This window comes from Mesoplodon densirostris, chromosome 1 (genome assembly GCF_025265405.1).
Source record: "Mesoplodon densirostris isolate mMesDen1 chromosome 1, mMesDen1 primary haplotype, whole genome shotgun sequence".
NCBI lineage: Eukaryota > Metazoa > Chordata > Mammalia > Artiodactyla > Ziphiidae > Mesoplodon > Mesoplodon densirostris.
Window position 1 is genome coordinate 180357560 of NC_082661.1, and position 13895 is coordinate 180371454.

At 40.4% G+C, this 13895-nt stretch overlaps 2 protein-coding genes across 5 annotated transcripts in view; one reads left to right on the forward strand and one right to left on the reverse strand.

Annotated features, from left to right (window-relative positions):
* The window catches only part of TET1 (tet methylcytosine dioxygenase 1), a 134745-nt gene that overhangs the window by 58217 nt on the left and 62633 nt on the right, over positions 1–13895 (reverse strand). The window lies entirely within an intron of this gene.
* On the forward strand, positions 1435–1858 carry LOC132485733 (large ribosomal subunit protein eL32-like). The gene has a single exon (XM_060092323.1). The coding sequence runs from the start codon at positions 1451–1453 to the stop codon at positions 1856–1858; it is 408 nt and encodes a 135-aa protein (XP_059948306.1). The 5' UTR covers positions 1435–1450.

Below are 13895 nucleotides of genomic sequence, written 5' to 3' on the forward strand. Positions count from 1 at the left end.
GCCTAAACTATAGTTTCTTCCTTCTGAGAGATCATATATGATTGTGATGGGAATTAGATGAGATAATATGACTCAAGAGCACAGTGATGATGAGCTACCACTGAGAGAGCACAATTTCATTACAATAGTTATAATTCAAAAAAAGTTAGCTGTATTCTAATATACTCCTTACTTGCAATAACTCATTTAATCTTCATACAACCCTGATGAAGACACTGTGAAAAGGTGCTCAACATTAAAAGAAATGCAAATTAAAATGACACAGATAACATTTTTCATTTATCAGAATAACAATGAAAAAGTTTGACCACCTAGATCCTTGGGCAAGCTGTAGGGAGATAAACTTTCATAAAATGTTGGTGGAAGTACAAAATGGTGCAACCCCTATGCAATTACTCCTAGGGCAACTTGGCAATAATTAACTATCAAAATTAAGTGCAACTTTAATACAGCAGTTTGAAATTTATCTTAGTTATACCTGCATATAATTACATGTTTTGACAGCTTTGTATATTTTAACAAATAGCTGAAAATATCTCAGTGTCCATCTGTAGCAGACTAATTCAATTGTGATATAATATAATATAATATAGTATAATATAATGCCTTGCAACTATAAAAAAGGATGATAGGGACCTCCCTGGTGGCGCAGTGGTTAAGAATCCGCCTGCCAATGCAGGGGACAGGGGTTCCAGCCCTGCTCTGGGAAGATCCCACATGCCGCAGAGCAACTAAGCCTGTGGGCCACAACTACTGAGCCTGCACTCTACAGCCCATGAACCACAAATACTGTGCCCGCGTGCCACAACTACTGAAGCCTGTGTGCCACAACTACTGAAGCCCATGCACCTAGAGCCCGTGCTCTGCAACAAGAGAAGCCACCGCAATGAGAAGGCCGTGAACCGCAATGAAGAGTAGCCCCCGCTAGCCCCAACTAGAGAAAGCCTGCGCGCAGCAACAAGACCCAACGCAGCCAAATATAAACAAATAAATAAATAAATAAAAGGATGATAAAAAGTTCCAGAGCTAATAGGCAAAGATGTCCAAAATATGTTTTAAAAAATATAGTACTTCGGGGCTTCCCTGGTGTCGCAGTGGTTGAGAGTCCGCCTGCCGATGCAGGGGACACGGGTTTGTGTCCCAGTCTGGGAAGATCCCACATGCCGCGGAGCGGCTGGGCCCGTGAGCCATGGCCGCTGAGCCTGCGCGTCCGGAGCCTGTGCTCCGCAAAGGGAGAGGCCACAAGAGTGAGAGGCCCGCATACCGCAAAAAAAAAAAAAAAAAAAAAAAAAAATATATATATATATATATAGTACTTGTATATGAAATATTTCTTTTTGTATAAAAAGAAATAATATACACATTCATATTTGCATAAAGAAACTCTGGAAGAATACAGCTCTTCCTAAGCACTGCCTTCAGAGGTGGCAGCCGTCTCCAACTCGGCATCATGGCTGCCCTCAGACCCCCCGTGAAGCCCAAGATCATCAAAAAGAGGACCAAGAAATTCATCCGGCACCAGTCAGACCAATATGTCAAAACTAAGCGGCACTGGTGGAAACCCAGAGGCACTGACAACAGGGTGTGCAGGAGATTCAAGGGCCAGATCTTGATGCCCAACATCAGTAACAGGAGCAACAAGAAAACAAAGCACATGCTGCCCAGCAGCTTCTGTAAGTTCCTGGTCCACCTGGTCAAGGAGCTTGAAGTGAGGCTGATGTGCAACAAAGCTTACTATGCTGAGATTGCTCACAACCTCTCCTCCAAGAACCAAAAAGCAATTGTGGAAAGAGCAGCCCAGCTGGTCATCAGAATCACCAATCCCAACTCCAGGTTGCTCAGCGAAGAAAATGAATAGACAGCTCATGTACACATTTAGTTTGTGTTAATAAAACCATAAAACTCGGCCAAAAAAAAAAAAAAAAGAAACTATGGAAGAATACAAAAGAAACTAATGCTGAATAGGAAGAGTTTAGGAGCAATACCTAACAGTGAGAAAACAGCAAGGGAGCCTGGGAACTATTTAGACCCAGATCTGATTAAACACTGTTTGGACTTTTTAATATGTTTCCTTTAAAATTAAACCAAAATTGACAAAGCACTCTATGGAAAGGTTTCTAGGGTACAATTAAGTGAAAAAACCTAAATGCAGAATAGTTTATGTAGTATCAAATTACAAACAAATTAGAGCAAAAGGAAGAGTGCAGAGTACATATGTATTTGCTAATATTTGTTTAAGGTATTTCAGGAAGGGTACATACAACTGTCAACATTTGTATTATAGAAACAGTACTCAGTGGTATTCTGATAAATGTTTAACAATCAACTTGGGAAGTGGTAGGGAGAAAGCCCTGTTTTGTAGGGTTGGCCAATTTTTGTGGTGTAAATACACCCACCACGGTAGATTGTAAACTATCAGTGTGACCACCTGAGCAAGAGTTAGGAAGAAATGCACACAACTAGTGAGCTGGAAGGAGCTGTCTCCATGACACCACTGAGAGCACTAATCCAAAATACTACATTTTTTTTTTTTTTTTTTTTTTTTTTTTTTGCTGTACGCGGGCCTCTCACTGCTGTGGCCTCTCCCGTTGCGGAGCACAGGCTCCGGACACACAGGCTCCGTGGCCATGGCTCGCGGGCCCAGCCGCTCCGCGGCATGTGGGATCTTCCGGGATCGGGGCACGAACCCGTGTCCCCTGCATCGGCAGGCGGACTCTCAACCACTGCGCCACCAGGGAAGCCCTACATTTTTTTAATGAAGAATTATTGACATTTAATCTGCTTCGGTATAGTGTATTTCCTGAACATCCATCTTGAATCTCAAATTATTATTGTTAACATTTATCTCTAAAGAGAAGCCAACTCTCTGAAGTGAAGTGTTTCAAGAATATTGGAATAGTGGCTGTTTTATCCCCTCAAATTTCATGTACACTCTGGGGACACCAAACTCATGCCACCTACCCACCTCTGTTTGTGTCTCTTCTCCTCCTCCACCAACCCCCCTCCCCCTCCAGTCCCACTGCGGTCCTCTGCTACTCCAAAAGGGCCCAAGGGTACAGTTTACAAGACAGTAAGTGATTAAAAGTCCCCTAGTTGTCTGTCTTCCACTCTATACCCATTTCAAGATTATAGGTTGTTCGCACTCTGAACTAACAGGAATGTTGAACTCCTTAGATCAGATCTGGGTCCAATAGTTCACAGGCCCCCTCCATCTTGTCATTTTTCCACATTCCTATCATCAGGATACTCTTACACCCACTCTTGAAGGAGCTCAAATGACACTGAGCAAAGGGGTATTTTATTCTGAAATGACCCTGCCCTATGGACCGGATCTGACTGTAGCTCCTCCCAACACACACTCACATTCCTTACATGCTGCGTGTCCTGTATCAAGAAACAGGTACCCAGATCACATGAAAAAATAAAGACTTTCAAAGCATGTTCAGAGACGTGGTCCTACAAGACTATGACCTTTACTACACAGGTAGATCAGTGTGTTTCTCAACTTTCTTTTCATTTTTTTTCATCCCTTACTGCAGGAGTCTTTGAGTTTTTTTTAATTTTTTTGGCTGCCCCGTGGGCATGTGGGATCTTAGTTCCCCAACCAGGGATCTAACACCCCACCCGGCCACCCCCGCCCCGCAGTGGAAGCGCTGAGTCTTAATCACTGGACCGCCAGGAAAGTCCCTGCAGGAGTCTTTTAAAACATTTTTTTCCCTAATAGCCCTCCCCGTGAGATTTTTTTTTTTTTTTTGCGGTACGCGGGCCTCTCACTGTTGTGGCCTCTTCTGTTGCGGAGCACAGGCTCCGGACGCCGCAGGCTCAGCGTCCATGGCTCACGGGCCTAGTCACTCCGCGGCATGTGGGATCTTCCCGGACCAGGGCATGAACCCGTGTCCCCTGCATCGGCAGGCGGACTCTCAACCACTGCGCCACCAGGGAAGCCCCCCGTGAGATCTTAATACCACAGATATTGTGGGTATCTGTTTACGTACTGTGGCCACCTTGTAATATCTAAGATTTTTTCACCACGCCCCCACACCAATATAAACCCCCTCAGAGTAAAAAACAATTTAAAAAACATGTAGAACAGGAGGAGCAGCCCACAGCGCATTTATTCCTAATCAGAAGTGACACCTTCAAAATCTACGTTCTCAACCTGAAAATTGAGAGCTTGGAGAAAATTTTGAGGGAGGACCGCTGGGGCCTCCATTAATTTTGACTGTAAGATGACACAATCATGCCTGATACTGTATTTTGCCGCCCATATTCCCTAAAAAGAAGCATGGAGGTCAGCCCTGATCTGCAACCTACCACCATACAATGCTCACCACAACGGCTTGATAACAAAACCAAATTTAAGTCAAAAGTAAAGATGAACCAGCTACTCATCAAAGATCCTCCTAAGGAGATTCTAAAATAAACATTTAACACACATACACCAAAAATATCCTCCTTCAAAGGGGACCTGCAAAAAGCTACCTTATTTTCCTATAGCAGTGAAATTACCTACTCCAGAATCCTAGCCATTAAGCTCTCTTTTTCCTTTTTTTAGGCATAAAAAGGGAATACCTGCCTGACCAAGTTTTGTAGCCCTAACATTCTCTGAGCTTTGCCTCTGATCTCTGTTTCTCCAGTTTGCCTAGAGCCACCCGGTGAGGGGTTCAAAGGCCACAGAAAGGCAGGGCTGGGTCAGCCAGGAGAGGGGGAGTCTAAGGAACTAGGTCATGCATGCATCCCCACCTGCCCTACCTCATTGCCATACGGCCTTACGGCTTTTCCAAGCTTGCGCCGAATAGGAGCCATGGCAGAAACTTCAAATGTTTCTCAATTCTCTCAGTCAGATCCAGACACCAGATCCAGGCAGCTTTTCTAAAGTTTTTATTCTTATCCCCAAACAAAAACTCCACCCTCATTTGGCCACAGGGTCTTAGTATCCAAAGTAATTCCTTTAACTTGGGGGTGGGGCAAAGGAGGAGAGTTACTAAAGGGAGGGACAACTTCTATTTAATTAAAAACCAAGTTAGGGGCTTCCCTGGTGACGCAGTGGTTGAGAGCCCGCCTGCCGATGCAGGGGACACGGGTTCGTGCCCGAGTCCGGGAAGATCCCACATGCCGCGGAGTGGCTAGGCCCGCGAGCCCACGAGCCCACGAGCCCACGTCCGGAGCCTGTGCTCCGCAATGGGAGAGGCCACAACAGTGAGAGGCCCGCATACCGGAAAAAAAAAAAAAAAAAAAAAAGTTAATTGCAGATTAGTTCCAAATGTATACAAAACTGACCTAAGAGCTAAACCTCTCTAGTCACAGCTGACCTTGTCCTAGACCTCTTCCTCTGGAGCTAAGAGTCAGTATAATTTATTCCCAGTCAAAAAGATAAAAACCCTCTCTCTGGGCTCGAACCTAGTTTGTGGTGACAATGCTAAAAGCGCTAAGGTCAGGATTGTCGGTAAATACGGGCCCATTATGCTGCCTCCCTCAGGAAATACGGTGAAGAAAACTGAAATCAGCCAGCACGCCAAGTACACTTGCTTCTCTGGTGGCAAAACCAAAATGAAGAGATGAGCTTTGGGGATCTGGAGCCATGGTTCCTGAAAAGCTTGCAGGTGATGCCTAGACCTACAGTACCGCTCCTACCATCGCGGTAAAATCTGACTGAAGGAACTGTAAGACCAGTGGAAGGTCCACCACTGGTAACATTGCTAGCCTACAATAAATGGGTTAATTCATGTAACAACAAAAAGCCTGTCAGACCCCAAATCTGCCTCAAGCTATCATCCCATCAAATTCCCTCCTGATTCAAATATCTTAAGTAGTTATCCCCCAAGGTTATAAATGAGTTCTCAACTGCCAAATCCAATCATTCCTTAAATATTATAGACCTAACCTGCTCTTTTGTGGATCCCCAAGGAGATTCTCAACTGAAACTATAATCTAGGTCTCCCCTGGAGCCTCACTCTCGCGTGTCTGTCCCTTGGTTGTGGGTGTGTCCCTCTGAGCCCATTACTTAGAGGATTCTAAGTCAAAACCCACTGACTTTTTGTTCTTTGCACTTTTCATGAACAATCCTATCCATGCTTAAAGTTAATAACCAACTCTCATGTTCAGTGCTTTTTTTTTTTTTTTTGGCCACACCTCACGGCATGTGGGATCACGGTTCCCCGGCCAGGGATCAAACTCACGCCCCCTGCATTGAAAGTACGGAGTTTTAACCACTGGACCTCCAGGGAAGTCCCCACTTATTATTCTTTACACTTTTTATGTACCTTAACTGTTTCATATATTTTTAATAATGTGAGCTTTACTGGAATCAAACTGGTGACTCTCCCACTGCTTACCAACCACATGGCATAGAGCGAGTCCTTGCTCATTGAGCCTCAGTTTCCTTAAGATAAATCAAGACTATGGGATTAACTTATACACACTACTATACATAAAATAGATAACCAACAAAGACCTACTGTATAGCACACAGAATTATACTCAAGATTTTTTAATAACCTATAAGGTAAAAGAATCTGAAAAAGAATATCTGTGTGTGGTATATATATATTCACACACACACACACATATATATATATACCTGAATTGCTGTGCTGTACACCTAAAAGTAACACGATATTATAAATCAACTATACTTCAATTTAAAAAAAAAATAATAATTTCTCAGGATTTAAAAATTATTTAAAAAAAGATAAATCCCTACTGTATAGCACAGGGAGCTATCTATATTCAATATCTTGTGATAAACTGTAATGGTAAAGAATATGAAAACGAATGTATATATATGTATAACTGAGTCACTCTGCTGTACAGCAGTAATTAACAGAACATTGTAATTCAACTCTACTTCAATAAAAAATAAATTTATAAAAGATAAATCAAGATTAGTAATAGCACTTACTGAAAAGGTTTTTTTGTGGGGATTAAATCAAACAACTTATTTATACACATTTATAAGTGTTGGATCTTATGTGTAGAAATGAACTATTTAAGGGAAAAATACATATTAGGTAGTTTTTTTTCCACATGTCCTTCAATATATGGCAAAAACTCAGTAATTCCAATCTCAAATCCACAATTAAGAAAAGAATATCTATTAATAGCTATTACTTATGTATTGAGGATGTACTGATTGCCAGGCATCATTATAAGCACTTTATATTAATTATCTCATTTAATTTTCCTACTGAGATAAATGTATTTACAGGAATTCCCTGGCGGTACAGTGCTTAGGACTTGGTGCTCTCACTGCCAGGGGCCAGGTTCAATTCTTGGTTGGGGAACTGAGATCCCACAAGCTGTGTGGCACAGCCAAAAAAAACAAAAAGTATTCACTTCTCCAGTCTTCAAACAAGGAAGGTTCTGATAAGGTTAAGTCACTAGCCAAAGTCAGATCAATGCTCTGAGCCAAAATTCAAACCAAATGTCTCTTTAGAGAGGTCCTAGTGTTAGTCACAAGGTCCTAGTGTTTAACCAAATGCACTGTCCTAAAAATAATCCTGTCAGCAGCAAGTAAGTATGAACATTTAAAACAAATTCCTTTACTTACTAATATTTACTAATGCTTACTGAACTAAGATTGCCATAGATGCTTAGAACTAAAAAGAACAACACAGTTCCTATGGAAGTTTCCTTTGTTAGATTGTGGGAATTATCTTTCTGAACTGACTGGCCTACTTTTTTTTTTTCTTCACATCTTCATTGGACTATAATTGCTTTACAATGTTGTCTTAGTTTCTGCTGTATGACAAAGTGAATCAGCTATATGTATACATATATCCCCATATGCCCTCCCTCTTGAGCTTCCCTCCCACCCTCCCTATCCGATCCCTCTAGGTCCTCCCAAAACAAGTTGATCTCCTTGTGCTATGTAGCAGTTTCCCACTAGCCATCCATTATACATTTGGTAGTGTATATATGTCAATGCTACTCTCTCACTTCATCCCAGCTTCCCTTTCCCTCCCTGTGCCCTCAATTCCGTTCTCTACATGTGTGTCTTTATTCCTGCCCTGCCACTAGGTTAATCAGTACGAATTTTTAAACTTCCATATATATGCATTAACATACAGTATCTGTTTTTATCTTAGGCCTACTTTTATTCATCTGTTTGTGAGTTGTAGTAGTAAAACATTGCTATTCAAAATATCATAACTTAATCTCCAAATTCAGTATATGCACGCTGGGTTCACACAAAGTTATTACAGGAAGGAGTGAAATTGGAACACAATTTAGAATCTATTTCTTAAGGAAGCAGTCGGAGGTCACTGTCTATTTCCTCCCGCAAATGTTCCTTGGCTTATAACCCTCTTTACTTCTGGATAACCCTGAGATGTTTTACCTTCTAGCATAACTTTTTCCTCAAAATTGTTAGTTTCTGACACTGCAAAAATACAAAGGATCATGAGAGGTTACTACAAGCAACTGTATGCCAATAAAATGGACAACCTGGAAGAAATGGACAAGTTCTTAGAAAAGCACAAACTTCTGAAACTGAACCAGGAAGAAACAGAAAATATAAACAGACCAATCACAAGCACTGAAATTGAAACTGTGATTAAAAATCTTCCAACAAACAAAAGCCCAGGACCAGATGGCTTCACGGGTGAATTCTATCAAACATTGAGAGAAAAGCTAACACCTATCCTTCTCAATCTCTTCCAAAATATAGCAGAGGGAGGAACACTCCCAAACTCATTCTACGAGGCCACCATCACCCTGATACCAAAACCAGACAAAGATGTCACAAAAAAAGAAAACTACAGGCCACTATCACTGATGAACAAAGATACAAAAATCCTCAATAAAGGACTTCCCTGGTGGCACAGTGGTTGAGAGTCCGCCTGCCGATGCAGGGGACACGGGTTCCTGCCCCGGTCCGGGAAGATCCCACATGCCACGGAGTAGCTGGGCCCGTGAGCCATGGCCACTGAGCCTGCGTGTCCGGAGCCTGTGCTCCGCAATGGGAGAGGCCACAACAGTGAGAGGCCCGCGTACCGCAAAAAAAAAAAAAAAAAAAAAAAATCCTCAACAAAATACTAGCAAACAGAATCCAATAGCACATTAAAAGGATCATACACCATGATCAAGTGAGGTTTATCCCAGGAATGCAAGGATTCTTCACTATATGCAAATCAATCAATGTGATAAACCATATTAACAAATTTAAGGAGAAAAACCATATGATCATCTCAATAGATGCAGAAAAAGCTTTTGACAAAATTCAACACCCATTTATGATAAAAACCCTCCAGAAAGTAGGCATAGAGGGAACTTACCTCAACATAATAAAGGCCATATATGACAAACCCACAGCGAACATCATTCTCAACTGTGAAAAACTGAAACCATTTCCACAAAGATCAGGAAAAAGACAAGGTTGCCACTCTCACCACTATTATTCAACATAGTTTTGGAAGTACTAGCCACAGCAATTGGAGAAGAAAAATAAATAAAAGAAATCCAAATCAGAAAAGAAGAAGTAAAATTGTCACTGTTTGCAGATGACATGATACTATACATAGAGAATCCTAAAGATGCTACCAAAAGCTACTAGAGCTAATCAATGAATTTGGTAAAGCATCAGGATACAAAATTAATGCACAGAAATCTCTTGCATTCCTATACACTAATGATGAAAAATCTGATAGAGAAATTAAGGAAACACTTCCATTTACCATTGCAACAAAAAGAATAAAATATCTAGGAATAAACCTACCTAAGGAGACAAAAGACTTGTATGTAGAAAACAGTAAGACACTGATGAAAGTAATTAAAGATGATACAAACAGATGGAGAGGTATACCATGTTCTTGGATTGGAACAATCAACATTGTGAAAATGACTCTACTACCCAAAGCAATCTACAGACTCAGTGCAATCCCTGTCAAACTACCAATGGCATTTTTCACAGAACTAGAACAAAAACTTTCACAATTTGTATGGAAACACAAAAGACCCCAAATAGCCAAAGCAATCTTGAGAAAGAAAAACGCAGCTGGAAGAATCAGGGTCCCTGACTTCAGACTATACTACAAAGCTACCGTAATCAAGACAGTATGGTACTGGCACAAAAACAGAAATATAGATCAATGAAACAGGATAGAAAGACCAGAGATAAACCCCCACACATATGGTCACCTTATCTTTGATAAAGGAGGCAAGACTATATAATGGAGAAAAGACAGCCTCTTCAATAAGTGGTGCTGGGAAAACTGAACAGCTACATGTAAAAGAATGAAATTAGAACACTCCCTAACACGATACACAAAAATAAACTCAAAATGGATTAAAGTCCTAAATGCAAGGCCAGACACTATAAAACTCTTAGAGGAAAACATAGGCGGAACACTGTATGACGTAAATCACAGCAAGATCCTTTTTGACCCACCTCCTAGAGAAATGGAAATAAAAACAAAAATAAACAAATGGGACCTAATGAAACTTAAAAGCTTTGCACAGCAAAGGAAACCATAAACAAGATGAAAAGACAACTCTCAGAATGGGAGAAAATATTTGCAAATGAATCAACTGACAAAGGATTAATCTCCAAAATATACAAGCAGCTCATGAAGCTCGATATCAAAAAAACAAACAAACCAATCAAAAAATGGGCAGAAGACCTAAATAGACATTTCCCCAAAGAAGATATACAGACTGCCAACAAACACATGAAAGGATGCTCAACATCACTAATCATTAGAGAAATGCAAATCAAAACTACAATGAGGTATCACCTCACACTGGTCAGAATGGCCATCATCAAAAAATCTACAAACAATAAATGCTGGAGAGGGTGTGGAGAAAAGGAAACCCTCTTGCACTGTTGATGGGAATGTAAATGGATACAGCCACTATGGAGAACAGTATGGAGGTTCCTTAAAAAACTAAAAATAGAACTACCACACGACCCAGCAATCCCACTACTGGGCATATACCCTGAGAAAACCATAATTCAAAGAGTCATGTACCACAATGTTCATTGCAGCTCTATTTACAATAGCCAGGATATGGAATCAACCTAATTGTCCATCGACAGATGAATGGATAAACAAGATGTGGCACATATATACAATGGAATGTTAGCCATAAAAAGAAACGAAATTGAGTTAATTGTAGTGAAGTGGATGGACCTAGAGAATGTCATACAGAGTGAAGTAAGTCAGAAAGAGAAAAACGAATACCATAAGCTAACACATGTATATGTAATCTTAAAAAAAAAAGGTTCTGAAGAACCTAGGGACAAGACAGGAATAAAGACACAGAGGCAGAGAATGAACATGAGGACACGGGGAGGGTGAAGGGTAAGCTGGGACGAAGTGAGAGAGTGGCATGGACATATATACACTACCAAATGTAAAATAGATAGCTGGTGGGAAGCAGTTGTATAGCACAGGGAAATCAGCTCGGTGCTTTGTGTTCACCTAGAGGGGTGGGATAGGGAGGGTTGGAGGGAGGGAGACGCAAGAGGGAGGAGATATGATGACATATGTATATGTATAGCTGATTCACTTTGTTATACAACAGAAACTACCACACCATTGTAAAGCAATTATACTCCAATAAAGATGTTTAAAAAAAAAGAAATTAACTTAAAGTAGTTAAGAAAATTGTTAGTTTCATATAACTAGGAGACTAAAATTCGTTGAAAACTTCTTGGTATTAATTAGTACCCCAATATGAATTGCCATATTAATTTAAAAAACAAAAGAATGACATACAAATTACAGATTATTTAATTCAATCACACTAGTTCTTTACAAATGCAGTTTATATGCACTTTTTTTTCTTTCTCTCTCTTTTTTTTTTGTTTGTTTGTTAATGGCACTTAAATGCTCCTCAAGATTTTAGGAGATTTGTAATCCTGTTTTCCATTAGGGTTTGGCTTCTATCAAGTCACCCCACCTGGAATGCTCCCTCAATCAAAGATAATATTCAAGGACCTTGCCTCACCTAACTCCCTCCAGAAGGCCATCAGATAACTAGTTAATTCATGATCCTACAAGGCACCAAGACTGGTTTCAGCTTTTAGTTCTTTCCACACCACCTATGTGGCCTTGGGTCCCTACTCCCTTCCTCCAAGGTGTTCCTTTGAAGAAAATATGTCTATTTCAGTTTAGACTTTCTAAGAATAAGAATATAATCGTCAAGAATACTGAGTATTTATTCAGCACTTCGCTGGTGATGATATGCACAGAGGTATTTACACACTCCTAACAGAAAAATCAGAGCACATTCTGGAGCCAAAGATCTGTAAATCTTTCCCATCTACCTCCTTCCCCACAGGCTATAACAAATTTAAATATTTTCTATTTTAAGAAAACGAAATCCTCCAGAAATATTTAGCTCCCACCCTACCTCACTGTCCTATTTTACAAAGAACTCCTCCAAATTGCAATCACCCTATCTATCCTGCACTCTTCAACCCATTGTAATTAGGCTTTTGCTCCCACCACCTCACTGAAACTACCCAAGATTCACCAGTGTAGTCCAATACCAAATTCAGTGGACTTGCAGAATATCTTTTGATACCATTTCTCACTTAAGATCCTCCCTTCAATTCTCTGCCCATCATTTCAGTCTCCCTGGCTGGCTTCTCTGCCCACTTATAAATGATAGTGTCTCCCTTTGCCTCATCTCCAATCGCCCGTTTATCCACATACTTGCCCTTCAGCCTATGCTTATTTGCTGTTAATTCTCACAACAAGACAAGATATTTCTCCTGAATGTCAAATTCAGTCATCCACCAACTGGACATCTTCACCTGGCAATTAAAACTGAACCACATCTTGGAGCTTTCTTGGTGGCACAGTGGTTAAGAATCTGCCTGAAGGGGACACGGATTCAAACTCTGGTATGGGAAGATCCCACATGCAGCAGAGCAACTAAGCCCATGAGCCACAATTCCTGAGCCCGTGTGCCACAACTACTGAAGACAGCCTAGATCCCATGCTCCACAACAAGAGAAGCCACCGCAATAAGAAGCCCATGCACCGCAACAAAGAGTAGCCCCCGCTCGCCGCAACTGGAGAAAGCCCGCACGCAACTAAGACCCAATGCAGCCAAAAATGAATAAATAAAATGTATAAATTTTTTAAAAAAGAAAGTAACCTTAAAAAAAAAAAAAGGAACCACATCTAAAAGTTAATGAATTACCTTGTCCTTGGGGCCTGCTTTAACCCCCAAATCCACCTAATGATCCATGAGTCTTCTAAGAAGTCTCCTAGTTCAAGACCCAAATTCAGCTACAAAGTTCGATGGATCTTATTACTTAAAAATCTCTTCCATTTATCCCTGCGTTCCCCATTCCTACTGCCCTGCCTCAGTACATTCATTCAACACACATTTATGGAGTACCCATAACATGCTCTAGTTATGGTTAATAGGAGAGAAAAGGTACCAGCTCTTTTTTTTTATTATTTTTATTTATCTTTGGCTGCATTGGGTCTTCGTTGCTGCATCGTGAGCTTCTCATTGCAGTGGCTTCACATTCTAATGGGTGTTAGATAACAAACATTTTCAGAACCTAATCTTTCATCTTGTACCTTAGTAGATTAATCTCAGAATTGGGATTGGCTTCCAGAATGTAGCACTCCCAAACCTTCATATTCTTCCAAGGAAGCACTGTCCAATGGAAATACAACGTGGGCTACAGAAATCATTTTAAAGTTTTTAGGAGGTATTTTCTTTAGGTACAAAGAAGCATGTGAAATAAATTTTAATATATTTCTATTAAAGCCACTATATCAAACACAGTATTTCAACATGGAATTACTATAAAAATCATCAGATATTTTACTTTTTTATATAAAACCTATGAAATTTAGTGTATATTTTATAGTTAATGAATCACAATTCAGTGTTAAATATTCAATGGTTAAAGTAAAATGTAGTGGTAC

Excerpts from the sequence above, each read along its gene's own strand:
- LOC132485733 (XM_060092323.1), top strand. The coding sequence starts at position 1,451 with ATGGCTGCCCTCAGACCCCCCGTGAAGCCCAAGATCATCAAAAAGAGG.